This window comes from Podospora pseudopauciseta, chromosome 1 (assembly GCF_035222475.1).
Source record: "Podospora pseudopauciseta strain CBS 411.78 chromosome 1, whole genome shotgun sequence".
Classification (NCBI taxonomy): domain Eukaryota; kingdom Fungi; phylum Ascomycota; class Sordariomycetes; order Sordariales; family Podosporaceae; genus Podospora; species Podospora pseudopauciseta.
This window is the reverse complement of record NC_085892.1, coordinates 3,048,472-3,070,929: the sequence shown is the minus strand read 5'-3', so window position 1 is coordinate 3,070,929 and position 22,458 is coordinate 3,048,472. Positions and strand designations below refer to the sequence as shown.

At 53.3% G+C, this 22,458-nt stretch overlaps 6 protein-coding genes across 6 annotated transcripts; 5 read left to right on the top strand and 1 right to left on the bottom strand.

The window, feature by feature from the left end:
• The first annotated feature begins 350 nt into the window (after window positions 1-350).
• QC763_108380 (uncharacterized protein) lies at window positions 351-2,411 on the top strand. Its single transcript, XM_062907423.1, has 4 exons — window positions 351-694; window positions 868-965; window positions 1,120-1,851; window positions 1,937-2,411. Exons 1-4 carry the CDS (start codon window positions 583-585, stop codon window positions 2,060-2,062), a joined length of 1,068 nt encoding a protein of 355 aa, XP_062770372.1. The 5' UTR covers window positions 351-582; the 3' UTR covers window positions 2,063-2,411.
• Window positions 2,412-6,573: 4,162 nt separating this feature from the next.
• On the top strand, window positions 6,574-8,810 carry QC763_108370 (uncharacterized protein; the record flags this gene model as incomplete). Its single annotated transcript, XM_062907422.1, has 2 exons — window positions 6,574-6,590; window positions 6,864-8,810. The coding sequence occupies 2 exons, from the start codon at window positions 6,574-6,576 to the stop codon at window positions 8,596-8,598; spliced, it is 1,752 nt and encodes a 583-aa protein (XP_062770371.1). The 3' UTR covers window positions 8,599-8,810.
• A 507-nt stretch (window positions 8,811-9,317) lies between these two features.
• Window positions 9,318-10,454, bottom strand: RPL11 (60S ribosomal protein L11). The gene is made up of 3 exons (XM_062907421.1): window positions 10,255-10,454; window positions 10,046-10,187; window positions 9,318-9,978 (listed from the first exon to the last, which is right to left on the bottom strand). Exons 1-3 carry the CDS (start codon window positions 10,255-10,257, stop codon window positions 9,602-9,604), a joined length of 522 nt encoding a protein of 173 aa, XP_062770370.1. The 5' UTR covers window positions 10,258-10,454; the 3' UTR covers window positions 9,318-9,601.
• Window positions 10,455-10,547: 93 nt separating this feature from the next.
• smb1 (Small nuclear ribonucleoprotein-associated protein B) lies at window positions 10,548-12,208 on the top strand. The gene is made up of 5 exons (XM_062907420.1): window positions 10,548-10,741; window positions 10,820-10,843; window positions 10,903-10,956; window positions 11,014-11,437; window positions 11,493-12,208. The coding sequence occupies exons 3-5, from the start codon at window positions 10,915-10,917 to the stop codon at window positions 11,618-11,620; spliced, it is 594 nt and encodes a 197-aa protein (XP_062770369.1). The 5' UTR covers window positions 10,548-10,741; window positions 10,820-10,843; window positions 10,903-10,914; the 3' UTR covers window positions 11,621-12,208.
• A 145-nt stretch (window positions 12,209-12,353) lies between these two features.
• On the top strand, window positions 12,354-13,207 carry MPC1 (pyruvate transporter mpc1; the record flags this gene model as incomplete). The annotated part of the gene is made up of 3 exons (XM_062907419.1): window positions 12,354-12,554; window positions 12,817-12,889; window positions 12,961-13,207. Exons 1-3 carry the CDS (start codon window positions 12,482-12,484, stop codon window positions 13,205-13,207), a joined length of 393 nt encoding a protein of 130 aa, XP_062770368.1. The 5' UTR covers window positions 12,354-12,481.
• A 2,986-nt stretch (window positions 13,208-16,193) lies between these two features.
• Window positions 16,194-22,327, top strand: PYC1 (pyruvate carboxylase). The gene is given in 11 exon segments (XM_062907418.1): window positions 16,194-16,899; window positions 16,915-17,801; window positions 17,892-17,912; window positions 18,000-18,007; window positions 18,120-18,131; window positions 18,194-18,231; window positions 18,291-18,322; window positions 18,405-18,524; window positions 18,579-18,640; window positions 18,705-21,746; window positions 21,806-22,327. 10 exon segments carry the CDS (start codon window positions 17,678-17,680, stop codon window positions 21,920-21,922), a joined length of 3,576 nt encoding a protein of 1,191 aa, XP_062770367.1. The 5' UTR covers window positions 16,194-16,899; window positions 16,915-17,677; the 3' UTR covers window positions 21,923-22,327.
• Window positions 22,328-22,458: the final 131 nt, after the last annotated feature.

Below are 22,458 nucleotides of genomic sequence, written 5' to 3'. Positions count from 1 at the left end.
TATCTTTCAATGCGTATTAATAAATATTCAAGGCCTGCTGATCATGTTTGAAGGCCTCATGATAACGCTATAAGGCCTATTTAGCATTATTGAAGGCATCCTAGCGATGTTGAAACGCCCATCAACTATCTCTCAAAACACCTTGATTTGCCTTCATCGCCTTTTCAGGACGACGGTCTTCCATGACTTGGTGGTTTTGTGCTTTGATGATGATATGGATGTGGGGCACGGGAGCTAGGAGCAACCGCCCGAACCCCCTCCACTGGGCACTTTGGTGACATCATGATGGGTCCTTGGCGAACGAACGTCAATTTACACCAGAACTTGCAACCAATTTGACAATCACCAATACGATCTTTCACTCATTGCAGCCGCATTGAATTAATTGATTTATCGACTGAGACAAATTTGAGCTGAGACCACGAGTAGTTTGTTCCTGATTCAACAACGGCTCCAAATTGCAAGGAGGTAAGCAAGCTCTTGCCCCTCATTCGAGGCAAAGAGAGAGAGGTTCATCCCATCTTATCCATCTTATGCTAGTGTTGTTTTTTGAGGTTAGGGGGTTAACATGGAGGTGTAGAGATGAGCAGCAGTGGAACCACGAATAGCGAAGCCAGTATGTCTTCTGCTACGAAGGAGATTTTGGGGAGGGTGAGGCAGTTGGTTCCGCCTATGTTGGAGAGGTTTCATAAGGGTGAGTGAGACTGTTGTTTTCTCTCCCTACATTCGATTTGGTTTATTATGTCCACGTTTACCGTTATCTGTCTGTTTTACCTCCTCGTGGGGGTTGAGGTAGGGAGGGTGAGCTATTGGGGGTGAGGAGAGTAAGGAGAGTTAAAGAAGACATGCTGATGAATGAGAATACAGGGCAGATGGGAAGAGTAGCCGTGATTGGCGGGAGTGAGGATTACACGGGGGCGCCGTACTTTTCTGCTATGGCGAGTGCTAGGTTGGGGTGTGATTTGGTATGTGTTTCTTCATCTTCTATCTTTAACTACTTCCTTTGAACATCACCTTGAGATCTTCACCCTAGCTCGCCCTGCTTTTGGGGACTGACCACCATGAAGATATACCCTCACACCTCCATATACACTTTACTAAGCACCATGACCCTTACAGTCCCATGTAATCTGCACTCCCACCGCAGCAACCGTAATCAAAACCTACTCCCCCAACCTAATGGTCCACCCCCTGATGCGCTCCCTCCCTTCCTCCCCCGCCAAACCCGCCGGCGAGGACAGCGACCCCTCCACCGCCAGTAAACACGACACCGACCCCTCCGAAATCGCCTCGAGAATCATCCCCCTCCTCTCCCGCCTCCATGTCCTCGTCATCGGCCCCGGCTTAGGCCGTGACCCCCTCATGCAAAAAACCGTTGCTTTGGTAATCCAAGCGGCAAAGAAACAAAACATGCCCATGGTCCTCGACGCTGACGCCCTCCTCCTCATCTGCAACGACCCCGACCTTGTAAGGGGTTACCAAGAGGCTGTCCTCACCCCCAACGTAGTTGAGTTTGAGAGACTGGCCAAGGCACTGAATATAGAGAAGGAGGTGGCAAAGGAGGGCAAGGAGACAGATAGAGTGGAACGGTTGGCTAGGGAGTTGGGAGGGGTGATGGTTTTGCAAAAGGGGGGAAAAGATTACCTCAGCAACGGGACAGTAACGTATAGTGTTGACTTGGAGGGCGGGAAGAAGAGGAGTGGTGGGCAGGGGGATACGCTCACGGGGAGTATTGCTACTTTTTTGGGGTGGAGGAAGGCTTATCATGAGGGGTTGTGGGATGTTAAACACAAGCTGAAGGAGGAGGAGACGGCGGGGTTGGCGGTTTTTGGGGGGAGTGCGATTACGAGGGTGAGTGTTTTTTTCTTTTTTCTTTTTGAGGATATGAAAGATATCCTGCTTCTAGATGAACAAGCGCTGACGAAAAGCCATGTAGGAATGCTCCCGCCTTGCCTTTGCCAAAAGAGGCCGCAGCCTTCAGGCCAGTGACCTCACTGATGAGGTGCATACCGCCTTTCTGAACATTTTTGGGGAGGTGGATGAGGATATTTTCAAACTCTGAGTTTTCCTCTTCCCCCTCTCTCTCCCTTTACCGGCAGCATTAAGCATGTACCATATCTGTGCGTCGGGCGCGACCCGCGGCCCCTCGCATTACATATCCCGCATATGCGCGAGGAGGCGAAGGGGGAAAAAAAGGGGTGATTATGTAGGATGCCGTCTGGGCGATGATCCCGTTTTCAGAGACCACCACCATAGGAAGGTGTGGATGAAGTTTATGACGTTCTCTCTCTCTCTTTTCTGGGCGATGATGATAATCAAGATGGGAACAAAGATTGACAACGAAACAGTACAAAACGGGGTTTACGTGTTCATGTCTACCATGCTCTACTCTAATCTACAACATGGCGTAACATGAAATATTTCCGCAAAGAAAAGAGAGTGAAAAAAAAACTTGTGAGGGGTGTTGAGACCCCAAGATCTCGGATATGGGCATTGAAGCCACTCCCCAGACAATCGTATAGAGTAGAAAAAAGAAGAAAAGAGCACAAAGAATATATTAGACCGAAATGTAAATATATCATGGGCACGCTTGGACACATATACTCACCAATATCTTGGGGAAGGGGGAGCATCCGAGATCGAGATAATCCCCTTCGTACACAAAACCCTCCGTGCGGCACCTGTACGATCCCCTCTCCCCGTTCCGCTCCAGGTCAAAACGGGCCGCCGCCCATCATCACCCAACGTCCAAGGGGTTGGATCTGAGTGAGGTCGGTAGATAACGGGGTGGCTCCTCTCGCGGGAAGCGACAGGCAGTACATTATCTTACTTTACCTCACCTCCTCCCATTTTCTCAGCCGTGGTGTGCCGGTTGCCGCTGCTGCCGCTGCTGGGACCGGAAATCCCACACACACGGAAATCCTCATCATTGGATGTAGGTAGAGGAACTGTGCCAACTGGCAAGGCCGTGATATCCTCCGCTACAGAACCACCCAGCTGCTTGGAATTTTTAAGCAAGGAATCTACGAGAAATAGCATGAAAAATATTATTCTGCGCGGGATTCTCCTAATGGTCAAGCGCGCGTGTGTGCGGGGGGGCTGCTGTGTCTAGTCGAGCACATTCAGGTAGGTACTCGCTGCCACAGCTGTGTGTGCTGCTTGTCCGTCCCACACTGTGGCGGAAGCTCTCCGCTGTTTTGACAGCAACATGGTGAGAAGTGAGAGTAACACAATACCCAACAGCCAAGGAATTAGCTTTTCGAGCGTCTCTCCCTCAGGTGGTTACGGGCGTACAGCTTCTGTCGTTTTCTCAGCCCCAAGTCTCGCGGTTATCATATCATCGTATTCGAGGTCGACGGCATGACAACAGGAGGAAAGGGACATACTTTGACTGACACCGGATACTCGCAGCCTCGGCTCGCTCGACCACACACTGTGACATACAGAGGCTCGCTCCCCAGAAACCCCGAATCCACAAGCAAAAGGACGACCCGGTCTGGGTGGTTTTCCTCACCGTGCGTGGGTGAGCATTTTCGTCTTTGACCCGGCGCTACGGCACCTCGGTCAAGTCTCCTTGTTGCTTTTTCTTTCGAGTCCCGACCGAGCGATTGGCTGGGGCAAACCGGCCTTTCCAGCGTCCAGCGTCATAGCTGGGTCCGAGACAACCCTTTCGGAGGCCAGAGGATAAATGACTCTCGAGACAAAAATCCCAGAGTCCCGGGGGCAAGGTGATACACCAGGTCCTGGCACGTTTCCAACTGCAACAGAGAACCAAGGCGGTGCGAGTATGTCCCTTCGCCACCGCCGCCAGCGCCGCTAGTTGCTGCGTCCCAGTGTGACATTGTGTAGCCTCGTGCCTGAAGCAGCTGTAAGTGAACGGGATGCAATGCTGCTGCTGTGTACGCGAGGCCCAAAGCTGTCAAGATCCTGTATGCGTATAGGACACACTCTAGCCAGTGGGGGTCCTCGCCAACCGCGGAAGCTGGCTTCTCACATCTTAAAGCAAGACGCCAACAGGCCAGCGGATTCACTTCCGGGCCGCTCTGGGTCTGTCATTGTTGACATCAGAGGCAATGAATGACTCCAGACTTTGCCAGTAGGAGGGTTGGTAAATGTTCTCGACCACTGGGGGCTGGGCCGAGAGGATATCCTATGTTGGATCGCCCAACCACAAGGGAAGCTACAGCAACACACGCGTCACGGTGCTGCTCGGGGGTTGACCCGATACGTGAGGATGATTCTGACCACATGTATGGCCAGCAGGTTGTGAAAGGTAATGCAATAGGAGGAAAAGAAGAAAAACTGCATCAAACCCATGCACGCTCCGGTATACTGTGTCAAGCGAAAAGTATAAACCCATTGTTTGCACTTATTACAGCAGCACGCCGTTCGACCCCTCAATGATCCAATGGCACTAGCCCAGGATTGAGAGTCAGAAGCCAGATCCGAGCTTGAGATGTCGTGGGGAGCCATCGTGATCGGGGATTTTTTGAGATACCAGGATCCTGGAGATCGATCCTCATGACCAGGAAACCCCCAGCTGAAAATGCTGTCAAGAAGCTAGAGCTGGCTGTCAAAATGACAGATGCAAGTGGTGGCTAGCCAAGGGTCAACTCTGGCTGTCTACTGAGATCTGAGAAGTGATGGCTACGAAGGGATGATTGGAGCGGGGAGCAAATGGCGCTGAAAGACCTACATTAGCACAAGCAGCCTTGCTGTCATGCATTGTCGATCTCCGCCGCTTTGCAACAGGGCAGCGACAAACAAAAAAACTTTGAGGATAGGTAGGTAGAGGGGGCTGCCGATGTTCAAGACAGGAGGAAACTGTCCCCCTCATCATCAACCATACGCGGCCGTAACCAGGCAGGCCGCAATGCAGGCAGCACAAAAGCCCTGGGACTCTCTCACCGCATTATGCAAGAGGTTGAGATGTCGGAATCCTCGAGACGTCGAGTGCCGGTGTCGGGAAAAGGAGTGTGGGAGCGGGTGGTGATGTGATGTCGAGTTCGGACGAAATCCAAGGCGGCTCTCGCCAGAATGCTACCCTGAAGTTGAAAAATTGGGGCGGGGGCAGGGTTGAGAAGGCCCTCTCCGGGTGGGGTCGAATCCTGGCTCGTAGCAGTTGCGGCACGGCTGACAGGTCTTGACGCGGGGGGCTGGCCCTCTCATAAAGCGGAATTGGGAAAGAGGAGAGATGGAAAAAGGAAGTCACCGCCAATGTGATCTTTTCAATCACCCCCCCGCGATGCGACGGTGCATGCTGCCCTTGATGTGATCCCTGGAGGGGGACGGACCTCAACCGTTGTTAACGTTCCCAGTCAGCGTCTGTGCGCCGATATCCCAACTTCTGTTTTCGTCGCCGTCCATCCAGGTCCCCTCTCTCCCGCTCGCAACACTTCCTGTTTTGTCGTCGTTGATATTGCTTTTTCAGCATCGCTTCTTCCGTATAAGCCTTGGCCAAGCTGGACGGCTTCCTTTCTTGCCACTCGAGCGTGGGAGTTGACAGAGACGGATCATGAAAACAGGCATCTGGACATGGGCTGGAGGATGATGTATTCATGAGCCGATCTGTCGCAACACAGTGTCCACCATCGATGGCCAAACATGGGGGTTGTCTTGCTGGTTGAGAGTCAGGGAGAGAAAGGTTGTACAGGGATGCAATGACCCCCATCTGCCGAGCCGAAGGGAACCACGGGAGGGAAGGCTTGAGAGGAGGGCTTGAGATGCTCTCAAAGGTTGGGATGGACGACATGGGTAGATGGATCATTTGCACCTTGAGATCCATCAGTTAGGTTACTCTTTCGTGACAACCCACCCTTTGTGCCGTGTTTGTCCTCCCCTTAGAGCTGGTTTTGATCTTTGATCTCGACCTCCTCCTCCCTGGATCCAGACCCTAGGTTTCTTTCCCCTCTTGAATTCATCAACGAGCTCTCAGACGAGCCAATGTCAAATCCAGCCTCCAGCTAATTATAGAGCCAGAAGCAAGCAACAAAAAACAAAAAAAAAACAAAAAAAAAAAAAAAGTTGGCTTAAATATCCAGTCGTCCCTGCTCCTGCAAACGTCGAGCCTCTCGGAAGGAAAGAGCGACCTCCGCCCTCCTGCATCCGCCACACTAGCCTGGACTGGTGATGTGCTCTTTCTTCTTCTTTTCCTGGCATACGTAGACGCGAAAGCCTTTCGTCTCAAAATTCCTGCTTCTCTTTCGGCCTCCCCTCGTCTCGTGCCCCTCCCACTGTCGGTGAAACCCCGTGGGATTGGCTGCGGTCCAACGGTGCCGGAAGGTCGGCCAGGAGATTCGAGAAGCATATCACCCACCGAACCCGCCTCCGTTGATGCTCGCTCCTCTTCCTTTTTACGACCATAAGTAGCCCTGCCAGGTCTCAGACTTCTATCGACTTTTGGTTTCACCGTGTTCGAGAAACTCGAGGTGGCCTTCGGACAAGCGTGTGGCAGAGACAAACTCGATCATCTTCATGAGACCCTGAGGAGCAACCCGTCTGACGGCCACCACCAATTTCCCTCCGACCACATCGACATCTCCGCTCTGCACTCCCCTTGTCAGACCCACTGAAATGTCCGTTATGAGCAAGTGATCAAGGCTCTGTATCACCGACCACGCCCGTCCTTCTCCTGGGAACAGCACTGCGACTCTTCATCACCTTTCGTCGTGGGTTCCGCCAGTCAGCCGGCAAATTATTCACCATCTCCCCACCACTGCAACACAGCTTTTTAAACAAACTCAAGGCCCCCAGCCGTGATTACCTCTCGCTCTCTTCAGCTCATCTCTGGTGAGTTTCCCCGAATCAACATTTACTCGCATCACACATCTCAAGTTGTACCGTTGCTGATCAGGCGTTCTCAGACCTGGTCGAGCCCGAGACAGCACAATGGCCGTGGGTCTCGATAAGCTCGAGAGGCTTGAGAAGAGGTTCCGGCTCTTCTCAACGTCGAAAAAGAAGACTACCTCTAGAACACCCGAGCATGAGAGCGAGCCATCTTCGGTTGAGCCTTGGTCAGCAAATGGAGGAGACACTTCGCAGACCTTCCCTTCGCCATCCTTCATCCGGCCGACTTCACAACGAATGATGGCCAGAGATGAGGTCGTATTGAGTCCAAGACAATCTCGACGCGCGCAGAGTCTCCCGGATGCCCCAAGCACACCTCGTATGAACTCACTGGTATCTATCAGTATCAGTCCTCGGCCATCCAACCACTCAGCGAAGAGCCCTCGCGTTCCACAAAGAACCTCGTCTCTCAGCCCTAGGAGTAGCCGCACCAGTTCTTCCTTGGCTGAACTACTCGACTTCAGCTTTGATGGAGCAGGCGCACTGGGCCTGGGTGATAACGATACAATGGAGCGTCGGTCGAGATCCAATTCCAAGGTTAATCCACGTTCGACTTCTCCCTCTGTCTCGCCCAAGGCGCCGATCAATCGAAAGCGGTGCCCTTCGGAACAAGAAGGATCTCCGTCGTTATCATTTGGCCCTGCGCCGATTCCTACACCTCCATGCTCTCCCCCAGCTTCTCCTCCGGTATCTCCCAGTCTCGTTCCACGGCCTCTTGCCGGTGCCTATCGGGCCAAACTTGGCTTGATCGAACCGCTCGAGCGATCACGGAGTGTCCATGTCTTTGGGGAGCAAGCCTCCAGCCAACTTGAAAAGGAGCCGCGCAAGACAAGCAGTCTTTCGACCCTCCGACAGACCAAACCGATGGCAAAGAGCAACACGATCCTGAAGGAACCAAGCCTGGACGACTTCATGGCGCTTAGCGACGATGAGATCCTCGATGGGTTTCCGGTGCCGCCTCAACCAAACCGGCCGGGCCCAAACCCATCGAGTCGGAATCCGCCCAGCTTCCCATTGCCACCCGATCCCCCAGTCTCGCCTACTCGTCGCCGACCCTCTGCCACATATCCTCTTCTGACACTCTCCCCTCCTCTTGCGAGCAGGCCAGCAACGGCCGCCGCGTTTGAAGCTGCGAGAATTGCGGCCAAATACAACTTTGATCTCGTGTATGTGGTCAATCTTTGGCCTAATGACATGGGCCTTTCTCGACCATCCTCTAGACGGTCGCCATACCCGCCCTCTCCTCCTCAGACGCCGATCTCTGGATCGACACCCTCTGTCCGTAGGACACCCAGCAGGAGAATAACTGGCCGTCTGCTCGCAGCTTACGGTTTGAGTTCGATCAAATACCCATTCCGCATCTCCGCGCCTGTTCATGAAAAGGTCCTACAGACCGAAGACTGGCTAGAGTATAGGAGCGACGAGTTGAAGCAGGATGAACACGCCCGTGGATACATGTGTTCGTTCCACACCTGCTACCATCCCTCCAAGCAGGAATCTCTGGGCGCCCCATCGACCAAAAAGCCGAATAGAGGCATCGTCTTTGCTGCATACCGCAACACTCCTACGGACAACAACCAGGCGCAACTCGAACTGCTGAGAGAGGACGCCGAAACTCTGGTGGACTTACTGATCGACATCCACTCGACCCAGCGCGAGAGAAAGCCTTCTGCCGCCAGGAGGTATGCCGCGCAGGAGACTGGCCCTTTGCCCAATCCTCCAGTTAACCCAATTTCAATGAATGCTCTTTGAGTCATCGTCCTCTCTTTCTATTGTTTTATATACTGTACACATGATGAGATATCAGGAGATGGCTCCTGGGTTGTAGACGGATGATATTTACGATAACAGGAACGCATGTACATGCCGGGGAGGCCATTAAAAAGGGAAATAGGAAGGGGATAGTCAGCGTTAATTTGATGTCCCAGTAATGACATGAATGGGGGATGCAAGAAGGGCTATCATAATGCAATGCATTTTTGGCATGATATGCATATACTGTACATGAGGGTTTATGTAATTTAGCTAGCAAGTGAGCGGGCGGCGGTGTCATTCAGCCACAGAATTGGAGGTTTTGGGAAATAGTTGTTATCATTGTATTGGTCTGTCATTACTCTATGTGTGTTCGTGATACTTGTTCCCCAAGAGGCCATGGCAGCAACATCGACTTCCTCAATTGTAGAATCACACACTTCTGATGAGCGAGGTGATGCTAACTGCCTAGTCCCTGACATGTGTAAAGATCCTGACCATTAAGCCACGAGTCTCTCCAACAGACTATTGATACTTAGTTTCGATCTTGACAGCGGACAACAAACAGGTTCGCTGACTCCTGATCTACAAAGCTACGGCACATGCTGCAGCACATACGAGCCTCAACACCTGGAGAATACCATACTTCGAGGAGACGAGCTCTCGGACAGTCACATCCATTGCTTCACCAAACAAGTGGGAGGGAGACGCGCAGAACGCTTCTGTCACGGGAATTAAGGGATTGATAAGCCGGCATAACGCCGGTCGGTCTCTGAGGCCGTGGCTCGTCCTGCTGAAAAGCAGGAACAAGCAGGTGGACGAAAGAATCGCCAAGGTATCATAAGCTGCACTACACATTTGCCCGTTGGAGAGAAAACGCCATCCATTTTGTGTGTTTTCCCCCCTCCTCCTAGAGATGCCGATGAGCCGAAACTCCCCATTCCCTTTGTTTTCCCAGTTTTGTTTTGTTGATTCCGCCCAGCACTAACACAACTGACCACATTTAGCGGACAATGGCATCGAAGCGCTGCTTGAACCACTTGACGGTGTCGTCGCGGGTGATGCGGTGGCTGGCACCGACTCTGGCCTTGGCGCGGCGGCGGCGAGCAACACGCTCACCGGGGCGGGTCATGCAGCAGTAGAAGTCCATGCCGTAGATACCGATACCGGGGTCGTACTTGATGCCGAGATCGATGTGCTCGGAAATACCGAAGCCGAAGTTGCCGGTCTCGGAGAAGTTGCGCTTGCGCAGCTCGTACTCCTTGACCTTGAGGCCACGCTCGAGAATCTCCTCGGCCTTGGGGCCACGGACGGTGACGTGGACGGCGATCTTTTCGTTACGGCGGATACCGAAGGTACGGACGGTGTAGCGGGCCTTGCCTGGGGACATACGAGTTAGGATCGAGTCGAAATCCTCGAGGCTGCCTGGAGAGAAAACAAAACTTACTGTAGACGGGGGTCTGACCGCTCAGCTGCTCCAGCACCTTGGCAGCACGGGTAAGTCTATCACCAGACTCGCCGACTGAGATGTTCAGGACGAGCTTCTGGATGCGGAGCTCCCGCATGGGATTCTGGGCCTTCTCAGCAGACTGGAAATCACGATATTAGTATTCCCGAATTCTCTTGAGAAGCGTTTTTCCTCAATCCATCACGTACCATGGCGGCGGTGTTGTCGTCGAAATCGGGGGACTGGGCGATTCGGCTCGTGGTTGACGATCGAGAAATTTCAAAAAGTGTGAGGTTGATTTTGCTTCCACAATTTTGGATTGTGGGTGTGGGGACCCGCCAAGAGTTCGCTCCTGCCTGCTGGTGCGGGAGCGCTGGTGGGGGACAAGGTGAATGTGGCTTGTGTCAAATGGCTGATGAGGTGTGGCTCGAGCTCGTGGCGGGCTGGCCAGTCGCGTCGGGAGCTCTCCTCTCAGCCTCGCGTTCAAATTTCAATTGGGCCTCGTCCTCTTGTGCTCCCGCTAACCAACCACCACGCGAGACTCTGAAGCCTTTCCCCAAAGCGCATTACGAGACCGCAACAGACGATAGTTACCAGAACTTCGTCAACCCAAACCCCAATTTTTGAAACCAGAAGCTACTTTGCAGTGGCAACAACGCCGCAACCATGTCGGCCTCTAACAAGCAGGGCAAGATGGTAAGTTCAGGCATCCGTCCTCCCCTCCGCGCGACCGCTCTTACAGGCATCTGTTTGTTGACATTGACCACTGACAAGGCGCATGATATCTAGGCCGGTTACGTATGTCTACCTCGATAGTGACGATAGCACACGGCGAGGCAGAACTAACGTTTGATTAGATCAACTACCGGATGCGCGTAACGCTGAACGATGGCCGCCAGATGACGGGTCAGGTACGCATCTCCTACTACCACTTAGCACTTTCTTGCCACTGACTCGAATCATCTTAGATGCTCGCTTTCGATAAGCACATGAACCTTGTGCTCGCCGATACCGAAGAGTTCCGCCGGATCAAAAGGAAGCAAAACAAGCCCTCCGCCCCCGGCGCATCATCATCCGGCGCGCAGACCATCGAGCAGGAGGAGAAGCGGACACTGGGTCTGACGATCGTTCGAGGCGCCCACATTGTATCCCTTTCCGTCGAATCGCCGCCGCCGGCTGACCCAAGCGCTCGTTTGGGCAAGACTGGCGGTCCCAGTGTTGCCTCTGCGCTCGCAGCGGGACCTGGTGTCGCAAGACCGGCTGGCCGCGGCGCCGCTGCTCCCATCTCCCTTGCCGGCCCTGCTGCTGGTATTGGCGGCGCCGTCCCTCCCCCAGCTTTCCCAGGCTTCCCCGGTGCTCCCGGTTTTCCTGGCGCCCCTGGCCGTGGTGCTCGTAAGCTGATCTTCTCCAAGCCTTGCTGTTGACACCTTCACTAACGAAGTTATAGCCCCTCCACCAGGATTTGGAGGTGGATTCCCTCCTGCTGGCTTTCCCGGCGCGCCCGGTGGCTTCCCCCCTGGATTCCCTCCCGGCGGTGGCCCTCCTTCTGGCTTCAACCCTCCTCCTCGCCGTTAATGATTACGTTTGGTGGCCGGCCCAACACCACTTACTGAGATGCCACGCCACGCAATATACGACGACATCAAATACGACGAATGGCTGCGAACTTGTATGTGATGGGGGTGGATCTTCACTTGGCCGACGAAAAGCTAGATTTCTGCCTGGAAAGCTTGAAGGTTTTACTGTTTTCTTTTGGCGGCGTTTGGGGATTTCTTGATGAAACATTACAAAGGGCCGGAAATCAGCGAATTGTGTTCTTGAGAATAAGGGGCGAGCAGAGTATGCAAGACAGGCAAACGGGACAAAGAGAAGAGGAATGAGAAGTCCGAGGAGTTTGGGCGGCGTGGATGGTGACAGAACAGAGGATATTGCTGTTGCCTTTGGGGACTATGTACATATGCGGTCGTGAATATGGATGGATGTTGGTGTTGCACAACCCTTGGACACCCCATACAGAAGCTCGAGAGCGAGCTTCAGCAACAAATTCACAACGATTAGGTGCCAACTGTCTATTCTACTGTTGCAGATATCTCACTTGTGAATAATAGATGTAGTAAACGCCCCCAAATTCAACCAATTGGCAACCTTGACTTTTACCATGACAGCTCATGGTTTTGTTGTCATCAATGTCCGGTGACGCAAAAAAGGGGTGCACGGACCCCGTTTGATGACTGTGAATTGGATTGCCCGCTATTTTTTCAGTATTGTTACAGCGGGCGGACCGGACCTGTGCCAGCGCTGCAGCAGCGGTCCCCGGAGCATCCCCAAGAATTATTTCCAGGACTAGTTGTTGCGACTCTCCGATCCCTCCGACATTATTAGCCACTCCACCGACAACACCGACAACTGACAGACAGACAGAACGGAAAAGAAAAGATGGCTGCTTTTGTCAAGGCGATCAATGCTAAGATTCGGGCTCACCCGGTGCTGGATTATGTTTGCTCTACGCGTAAGTTCTTTGGTTTCAGTTTTTGGGATCTCGGCCGGGAGTTGGGAGGGTTTGTTGGTGAGGGAGGGCCGATTCCGGCCTGGAAGGGAGGGAAGGTCAGGTGTTGAGGTGAGGAGGGTTGGAAGGGGGGATTGGGAAATTTGGGAGCTGGGGGGAGGTGTTGAGGGTTGTTGGGGGCGTTGGATCAGGAGAGAGAGAAAGAGGAGAGAGATTGAGGGACAACAGGCACGCGACCACGTTGCTAACATTCATGATGGAATAGACTTCTGGGGCCCCGTCTCCAACTTTGGTATCCCCCTTGCTGCGGTGATGGATACGCAGAAGAGCCCTGAACTGTAGGTTACCCCCTTCCTTGTCGTGGTGTGAACAGAAACAAAAGCTGACAATGGTGGTGGTGGTGCAACAGGATCTCGGGCCCCATGACGGGCGCTCTCTGCGTTTATTCCGCGACGTTTATGCGCTTCTCCCTCGCTGTCACCCCCGCAAATTACCTCTTGTTTGCGTGCCATGCTGTCAATGAGGCTGCGCAGTTGACGCAGGGGTATAGGTATTTGCAGTGGCACAAGTGGGGGGGGAAGGAGGAGGCTTTGAAGAAGGAGGCGCTGGAGGGGAAGCCGGTTGAGGCTGCTGCTGCTACGCCTGCTGCCCGGTAGACCTCCTGGCTTGGGAGGTTGAATGGGGGGTGTAATGGGAAGGAGGGTTGAGAATGGGAATAGGGGATGGACGAAACAACATACAGAACATAGGGGGGTACCTATGGGGGGATGGGAACAGGGAAATGAAAAGCGAGCAACTGGGGGTGTATGAATGATATGAATTTGGTCTTTTTTCATTTGCTTTTGTGGTGCTGTCGAGGGAGGTGGGAGGGGGGTGGTGATGTAAGAATGGGCTTGTGTATGTGGTTTGGTTGCTGTTGTACTATTTAGCTGTGTTGACCTGTGGTCTTATAGACGAGAATGGGATTCTTTACTGGGTTGATGTCCGAGGCTGAGGTGCTATGGTTGGTTTCACAGTGGCTTGGGCAAGCTGGTCTTATATAGCACCAAGGGAAGGGGGGGGGTGGCATATGGGAACCACACGGGGATAAGAGTCCCTGATCGTATATCAGGGGGTTTGGAAAGCAGTTGGTTATACCTTATGTTGGGGGTTGGTGCCTACGACTCGGGGTTACGCGGGAGCTCCGACAGTTGCTCACTATTGACATCGGGAGAAGGATTAGATGACCCTATCAGACTTGCCTCTCCTCGGAAGAGGTTCCGCAAGCATGCCACAGCGTTGGTGCGTGTACACCTCCAGTTGCAAGGCAATCATACTACATGCGGTCCCATTCCATCTCGGGCATAATTACCACGAGCGAAGGTCTATCTGGGGAAGAGTGAGGCGGTTGCGGGTTTTAAATCTGCTACTACCCCGCTTCATCTGTGGTGTTACTTTACCGTGAGGTTGGTTACTGGGTTGGTGTTGATAGATTGATGGTGTCCATTCCCCTGCTGCATTCTTACCAGGGGCCACGGCATGCTTGCCTGTGGTGTTGAGCGAGGTGGGATGCACTCCCCAAGACGAAAAGCTTGATGCGTTGGTTACCTATCTACGAGGGTTGAAGATGGTGTTATGGGAGGCTCGGATGTGCTGTTTGTGTCTTTCAGATAGCCAGTACACCCTCTTGACTGTTGTGTTGCCAGTCAAAGATCCGGCTGAGCTGTTGAGATTCGTTCAAGATGGAATCTGCGTTGCATACGAAGACGCAAGATAGGCAAAGCTGTTCCACCGGACTCTTGGCCAGGTTTCCTTCTCGAACACATGCGGTTCACAACCCTCCTTGGCAGCCGAGTTGTCTTAGCCTACGGACGAACTATTTTTTTTTTTTTTTTTTCATGTGGTGGTGCCAAAAGACAGAATTCGGCCGAGACAAAGTATTCGGCAACCACGGCGTGTTGTTGGATGTTTGGTGGAGAGAAGTCAAGATCGAGATGCCAAGATGACCCGGCCACGCAGGGCCGCATCTTGCAACTCCGGCGCCGGCGGTTGCATTTTCCTTGGCAGGAGATCTGTTGCAGAAAGGTCAAAAACACACCCTGGTAGATCGACCGTGGGGGTGTGAAGTTGAGGTTCGAGATGTTGGAAAAAGGAGGGGTAAAAGGGCTGGTGGTTGTCTCTTTCCTTTCTTTTTTCTTATTTGTTCTCCTCATTATGCAACCGTGAGTTGCTCACCTGACGCATCATGCGTTCCCGTAAGACCATGGACCCTCATGCGGTGTACCGTCGTAGCCTTGAACACTGAGCTACACCAACTAGGGGAAGCGTGGAATATTTTTGTAGATGAAGTCGGTACAATATATCTTGCAAAACAATCATGGCAATTATTGGGATTGTGAAGTCCACAGAGCGACTCAGTAATACCACAGCACGTACCTTTGATATGCTTCCGCAGAGCTTAACCGACACAGGGAGGACTCCATAACTGTGACAAACGGCCAAGGTTCCTGTGGAAGCTTGTCATTCCTCTGCGAGTCGAGAAGGGTTTAAATCCCATTCAATGGTTCAGAAATCTTGATCTCGTGACCAGCTCAAACGAGTAGATGGCCATGACGCAGAGTAAGAATAAAGATGAAACTGGGATACAACAACGTTGATGATCAACCGACACCACAGCTGCCGTGATATGAGGTCGATATTGAGAAACACAGAATCAATCTTGGCATCCGTCGGCTCTTGAATACCTATGAGAGATCTTGTAAGTGGTACAATGTGGCCTTCGGAGTCCCCGGGGGCTCTCTTGCTGAGGCAAGCGCCACCCACCGCCATTATGCTTCTGTTTTCCAGGTTCACCAGGGTGTTTACAACGCTACCTCACTCATCTTTTCCATCGGGTGACCTTCATGGATGATGCAGGGAAAACGCCAGCTTCCCCAGAAAATTGGTGCCTAGACCCCGGGAACGGTTCGGTTCACGGTACTCATGAACGGGGCGGGGGTGGGCAATCTGCCTAGGTACCTTTCGAAGCACAACTGTCTCCGAGTCTTTCATCTGACAAGTCTCCGCAAAACAAGAAAAGGTACGGTGTCAATCCTGGGGTCCCGCTGCTAGCTAGTGTGTCAAGTCCCGACATCTCGGGCACGTCAAGTAGTTGAAGTTCGGCAGGATCCTCTTTTTGCAGACTGATAGAGCTTTACCCTCGGCTCGACGAAAAACCGGGGGTGGAAGTAGCCGGTTAGAAGCCATCTGCTGTCAAAGTCGGAGGACGGTCTGGGATGAGATGAGGAGCACATGATCAACTTGATTCTCTTCCCGGCCTTCGGCTACGGAGGAATATCAAGGTGCTGTGCCGGCTCTTTTTGGATGGTGTGTTGAAGTTAGTTACCTAGGTTGGTTTATTAACGGCTTTTGCGGCGATTAGAAAAAACCCATTCAAGCTAAGCCTGGGCGGGAGTTCAGTTGGGGGTTCTGGTCATTAGCAAAAATCCTTATTAGATCAAGTATCTTTTGGTTGGTCAAACAAATGCACCCCCATCTTCCCCAGGTGGGAGGCAGAGGGTTGTCTCACAACATGCGTCAGGTGAATTCTGCGAGGCAATCGGTTTCAAGAAACAATGTCTCTCAGTGACAGTGTATACATCGGTTAAGCTCGCAGGAGGCGACGGCTAACCCTGCTGAGAGTCTTCATCCCGCTACAACCCCGACAATGTTAGGGCGGAGTACTGTGTGTCTAGCCGCCATATCTGGTCATAGTAACCAGTCGTCAAGATTCCCCACGGCGGCCATGTCAGCTCTGAGCGGTGGTGGCAGCAACCCCACCCTACCACTGTTTTAGCATCTCGGAGTCTCTTCGCAAAGTGGGATATTTTTTTTTTCAGTGACGGCTGCAGAAAGGGACGTTCCCCTCACCCCTGCACCAGCGACAAACTCGGCAAGGTCTTCTTCATGGCAGACATCTGATTGGCCAACTCTGGTCTCAAGATGCTTGTCACACAAGGCTGCAAGCTCCGCGAACGCAACGTTCAACAAACATTCCCATCACCCTCCAAGACCCAGTGCCAAGATGACGGAAAAGCCATTGGAGATCGGGTTTTGTGCTTCCTGCATACACTACTGATTGATCAATGATCGCTCGATAACAGGCGGCAGAGCCATGGGACCGACAGCTTCCCAACCCGTTTGGGCCAAGCTGATGAACGGCGAACGCCTCCCACGTATGCACACAAGCAACCAGCACCATCAATCAGTTGCCAACCTGCGGCTTGTCAGGATATTATATACCTCGTCAGCCAACGTCAAGTAACAGCTGAGTGGACCAGAGCCGGCGGAAAGCGCACGAGAGAGAAGAAGAGTCACCCTCCTCCTCCTCCTCCTCCTCCTCCTCACCCACGCGGATCACTCGGCCTCGACTTGATCAAATTGTTGAGCCGTCACCCTCTCAGTCTGATTGTGAATCACCGCCTTAAACCTTTCTTGGCAAAGCACAGTTGAGAAGACTTGTTGGCCAGTCACAGAGAGAGAGCCGTGAGGACCGAGGTGAGGCTGTTTCGCTCCATTCAGCATTTCTGGGCTGTTCCTGGCAAGACAGAAATCCCCTCATATCCAAAATCGTCGCTTCCCCCTGGCACAACCAGTTGGCCTGCAGTTGCCACAACATAGCTCAACAATCATCCCATTCTGATTTTAAATTCCCCTCTTTTCCACCGTCCTTCTCCTTTGTGTCGACGTTATCACTTTCATCCTCGCTCCCTACAACGTCACCTCAGGCTGTACAGTTCTGCGTACGCCGAAGAATCCTTATCTCCATCTCGACCTTTGTCTTGCCTTGCCTCTTTGGGAAAGCGTGACAGCGGTAAAACACAGCTTGTGTCGTCGTCAAATCAAGCTAAGGTTTAACCGGAGCTTCAGAGCTTCTAGCCCACCCAAGCATCTCTAGCACCCTTGACCCCTACCTGGCCGCGGGTCTGCCCACACACCTACCCCACCATCACATCTACCCCGCTGTCGGCGTCATACCCGGCCTTGCAGCGGCGCGGGCATCCCTCCCTGCTGGCTCTGAATCCTCTCTTCTCCTACTTCTTCCTCCCCCCTTTTTCCCCCTTTCCTTCTGCAATTGACCGTCGTCTTTGCACGCCAATCGATTCACCATGGCCGCCGACAACGACAAGAAGTATGAGGATGTCTTCGAGGAGGGGGATGTCCCTAAGGAGGCCCAGACGGTGCATCGCATCCGTGCCAACTCTACTATTATGCAGTTGAACAAGATCTTGGGTTAGTTTTGGCTTGAGGAGCTGCAGCAAGCCCCTCAGACCATGTCCTCCTTGCATTGGGAAAAGCTAACGTCTATTGCGTCAACTACAGTTGCCAACAGAGGTGAAATTCGTAAGTGATGCTCTCCCACTGGAGGTCCTCCGGAGGACGGCCGGCCATCGTGACGTGACACATGAATTCCATGCTGACATGTGATAGCTATTCGTGTATGTAACGATCCATGTCCGAGCCCAGAAACCGCCCTTTCTTTTCAGGACCACGATGAGGAGTTCGAATTGGAATGACAAGCTTGCTCACTGATTATCTTGCGCTTTACAGATCTTTAGAACGGTAGGTCACGTCACCCTTTTCTCCAGGGTCGAAGAAGCTGGTTCTGACAATGCTTGCTCTAGGCCCACGAACTTTCACTTCACACTATTGCCATCTTCAGGTAAGACTTCCAGAAGACACCACTCTCAGATGATATGAACAGCTGCTGATTTTCTACAGTTATGAGGATCGCCTTTCTATGCACAGACAGAGTATGTGCCTCTTGACAGTCCTAGGCTAACCCTGCTTGCTGTTTTTTGCACCTGTCAACACAGACTAACAAATACACCACAGAGGCCGATGAGGCTTATGTCATTGGCAAGCGTGGACAGTACACACCTGTTGGCGCCTACCTTGCCAGCGATGAAATCGTCAAGATCGCCGTTGAGCACGGTGCTCAGATGATTCACCCTGGTAGGTCCTCCAGAGAGATTTCATGAGTGACATTCAGGCTTACCGTTATCATAGGTTATGGTTTCTTGTCTGAAAATGCCGAGTTCGCTCGCAAGGTTGAGGCTGCCGGTCTTATCGTAGGTATCCACTCAACCATCTGAGGAGGGAATTATTGTCCGCTGATACCCACCCCTTTCTCAGTTCATCGGTCCCTCTCCCGACGTCATCGATGCCCTTGGCGACAAGGTCTCGGCCAGAAAGATTGCCATTGCTGCGAACGTACCAGTCGTCCCAGGCACCGAGGGCGCCGTCGAGAAGTTTGAGGAAGTCAAGGCTTTCACGGACAAGTATGGCTTCCCCATCATCATCAAGGCTGCTTATGGCGGTGGTGGTCGTGGTATGCGTGTTGTGCGTGAGGAGGCTTCCCTCAAGGAGTCCTTCGAGAGAGCCACCTCCGAGGCCAAGAGCGCCTTCGGGAACGGCACCGTCTTCGTTGAGCGTTTCCTCGACAAGCCCAAGCACATTGAGGTTCAGCTCCTCGGTGACAACCATGGCAACATTGTCCACTTGTACGAGCGTGACTGCTCCGTGCAGCGCAGACACCAAAAGGTCGTCGAGATCGCTCCGGCCAAGGATCTTCCCGCCAGCGTTCGCGATGCTATCCTGAACGATGCTGTCAGACTCGCCAAGTCTGTCAACTACCGCAACGCTGGTACCGCCGAGTTCCTGGTTGACCAGCAGAACCGCTACTACTTTATCGAGATCAACCCCCGTATCCAGGTCGAACATACCATCACTGAGGAAATCACGGGTATCGATATCGTTGCCGCTCAGATCCAGATCGCCGCTGGCGCTACCCTGGAGCAGCTCGGCCTTACGCAAGACCGCATCTCCACTCGCGGCTTCGCCATCCAGTGTCGTATCACGACCGAGGATCCGGCCAAGAACTTCCAGCCCGACACGGGCAAGATCGAGGTGTACCGCTCCGCTGGCGGTAACGGTGTGCGTCTCGATGGTGGCAACGGCTTTGCTGGCGCCGTCATTACCCCCTACTACGACAGCATGCTTGTCAAGGTGTCGTGCCACGGCTCAACGTACGAAATTGCCCGCCGCAAGGTTCTTCGCGCTCTTATCGAGTTCCGCATTCGCGGCGTCAAGACCAACATCCCCTTCCTGGCCTCTCTCCTGACCCACCCAACATTTATTGATGGCAACTGCTGGACGACCTTTATTGATGATACCCCGTCCCTGTTTGACCTCGTTGGCAGTCAGAACCGCGCCCAGAAGCTTCTGGCCTATCTTGGTGACCTCGCCGTCAACGGTAGCAGCATCAAGGGTCAAATCGGTGAGCCCAAGTTCAAGGGCGACATCATCATCCCCGAGCTCTTGGACGATGCTGGCAAGAAGCTCGATGTGTCTTCGCCTTCGCAAAAGGGCTGGCGCAACATCATCGTCGAACAAGGCCCCAAGGCTTTCGCCAAGGCTGTTCGCAACTACAAGGGCTGCTTGCTCATGGATACCACCTGGCGTGATGCCCATCAGTCTCTCCTGGCGACCCGTGTCCGCACAGTCGACCTCCTCAACATTGCCAAGGAGACCAGCCATGCGCTCTCCAACTTGTACGCTCTGGAATGCTGGGGTGGCGCCACCTTCGATGTCGCCTTCCGCTTCTTGTACGAGGACCCTTGGGACCGCCTCCGCAAGATGCGCAAGTTGATCCCCAACATCCCCTTCCAGATGTTGCTCCGTGGCGCCAACGGCGTTGCTTATGCCTCGCTCCCTGACAATGCCATCGACCACTTCGTCAAGCAGGCCAAGGACAACGGTGTCGACATCTTCCGTGTCTTCGATGCTCTCAACGACATCAACCAGCTCGAGGTTGGTATCAAGGCCGTGCAAAAGGCTGGTGGTGTCTGCGAGGGTACCGTCTGCTACAGCGGTGACATGCTCAACCCCAAGAAGAAGTACTCCCTGGATTACTACATTGACCTTGTTGACAAGCTTGTTGCTCTCGACATTGATGTTCTTGGCATCAAGGACATGGCCGGTGTTCTCAAGCCCCATGCTGCCACCATCCTCATCGGTACCATCCGCAAGAAGTACCCTGACCTTCCCATCCACGTCCACACCCACGACTCGGCGGGTACTGGTGTGGCTTCCATGGTTGCCTGCGCCATGGCCGGCGCCGATGCTGTTGACGCTGCCACTGACAGCTTGTCTGGTATGACCTCGCAGCCCAGCATCAACGCCATCATTGCGTCGCTTGATGGTACCGATAAGCAGCCCGGTCTCAACCCTGCTCACGTTCGTGCGCTTGATACCTACTGGTCTCAGCTCCGCCTCCTCTACTCGCCCTTCGAGGCTCATCTTGCGGGTCCCGATCCTGAGGTGTACGAGCACGAGATTCCTGGCGGTCAGCTCACCAACATGATGTTCCAGGCCTCTCAGCTTGGTCTTGGCTCCCAGTGGTTGGAGACCAAGAAGGCTTACGAGCAAGCCAACGAGCTCCTCGGCGACATCGTCAAGGTCACTCCAACCTCCAAGGTTGTTGGTGACTTGGCCCAGTTCATGGTGTCCAACAAGCTCAGCCCCAAGGATGTCATTGAGCGTGCTGGCGAGCTCGACTTCCCTGGCTCCGTTCTCGAGTTCCTCGAGGGTATGATGGGCCAGCCGTACGGTGGTTTCCCCGAGCCATTCCGCACCAAGGCTCTCCGTGGTCGCCGCAAGCTCGACAAGCGCCCTGGTCTCTTCCTCGAGCCCATCGACTTTGCCAAGGTCAGGAAGGAGCTGTCGCGCAAGTACGGCAGCGTTACTGAGTGCGACGTGGCCAGTCACATCATGTACCCCAAGGTCTTCGCCGACTACAAGGCCTTCATCGCTAAGTACGGAGACCTCAGCGTCTTGCCCACCAAGTACTTCCTCAGCAAGCCTGAGATTGGCGAGGAGTTCCACGTTGAGCTCGAGAAGGGTAAGGTGTTGATCCTCAAGTTGCTGGCCGTCGGCCCGCTCTCCGAGAACACTGGCCAGCGCGAGGTGTTCTACGAAATGAACGGCGAGGTTCGCCAAGTCACTGTCGACGACAAGCAGGCGTCGGTGGAGAACGTGAGCCGACCCAAGGCCGACCCTGGCGATTCGAGCCAAGTCGGTGCCCCCATGGCCGGTGTGCTCGTTGAGCTCCGCGTCCACGAGGGCTCCGAGGTCAAGAAGGGCGATCCCCTTGCTGTCTTGAGCGCCATGAAGATGGTAGGATATACCCTCTGAATTTCCGCACTTGAACTCAACTTGCTAACTAATCTTTCTAGGAAATGGTTATCTCCGCTCCTCACAATGGTGTAGTCTCCTCTCTGCAAGTGAGAGAAGGCGACTCAGTCGACGGCTCCGACCTGGTGTGCCGCATCACCAAGGGCGACAAGAAATGAGCGACGTGATTCGTTTAGCAGCACACTAGAAACCGAGTTAATCCCTCTGCTTCGTTGCTCACACCTCAAAGACACGCCCGCCCGCTCAAACGAGCCGAGCAATTCGTGTGAGGGGGGGCTATGGTGAAGCTAAGGGAGTCGTGGATATCTGGGATTATCCTTTTTTTCTTTTTCTCGTAACGGAGGGGTTCCCATGATTCCGGAGCAGCAAGCGTGGAAAGGTATCGGGATAGGTCCCTTGTTCTTCTCTGTCAAGCACAACTGGTTATATCCGAGCACGCACACACATACAAGTAGGAATTAAATAACAGTTCAATAGTGGCTTGAGTCTATGTGAATGTGTGATATTCTTGTCCTATCGTCTTCAAGATGGTCCACAAGTGAAGATAATATCAGATGCCCAACCCCAAGCCCTTGCCTTTGGGATACTGCGCTGTTTTATCGCGACATGCCCAACATTCTTAGGGATGGCCAGTTTTACTCTTGTAATAGTACCGGCGACTGAAACTTGTACTATAGGTTTATTCTCCCTTACT

Excerpts from the sequence above, each read along its gene's own strand:
- QC763_108380 (XM_062907423.1), top strand. The coding sequence starts at position 583 with ATGAGCAGCAGTGGAACCACGAATAGCGAAGCCAGTATGTCTTCTGCT. Across the intron at positions 695-867 it reads GTTGGAGAGGTTTCATAAGG|GGCAGATGGGAAGAGTAGCC; the intron begins GTGAGTGAGACT and ends ATGAGAATACAG. Across the intron at positions 966-1,119 it reads CTAGGTTGGGGTGTGATTTG|TCCCATGTAATCTGCACTCC; the intron begins GTATGTGTTTCT and ends TGACCCTTACAG.
- RPL11 (XM_062907421.1), bottom strand. Across the intron at positions 9,979-10,045 it reads CGGTCAGACCCCCGTCTACA|GCAAGGCCCGCTACACCGTC; the intron begins GTAAGTTTTGTT and ends GTATGTCCCCAG.
- smb1 (XM_062907420.1), top strand. The coding sequence starts at position 10,915 with ATGCGCGTAACGCTGAACGATGGCCGCCAGATGACGGGTCAG. Across the intron at positions 10,957-11,013 it reads GCCGCCAGATGACGGGTCAG|ATGCTCGCTTTCGATAAGCA; the intron begins GTACGCATCTCC and ends GAATCATCTTAG. Across the intron at positions 11,438-11,492 it reads CGCCCCTGGCCGTGGTGCTC|CCCCTCCACCAGGATTTGGA; the intron begins GTAAGCTGATCT and ends ACGAAGTTATAG.
- PYC1 (XM_062907418.1), top strand. The coding sequence starts at position 17,678 with ATGGCCGCCGACAACGACAAGAAGTATGAGGATGTCTTCGAGGAGGGG. Across the intron at positions 17,802-17,891 it reads GCAGTTGAACAAGATCTTGG|TTGCCAACAGAGGTGAAATT; the intron begins GTTAGTTTTGGC and ends CGTCAACTACAG. Across the intron at positions 18,641-18,704 it reads TTGAGGCTGCCGGTCTTATC|TTCATCGGTCCCTCTCCCGA; the intron begins GTAGGTATCCAC and ends CCCCTTTCTCAG.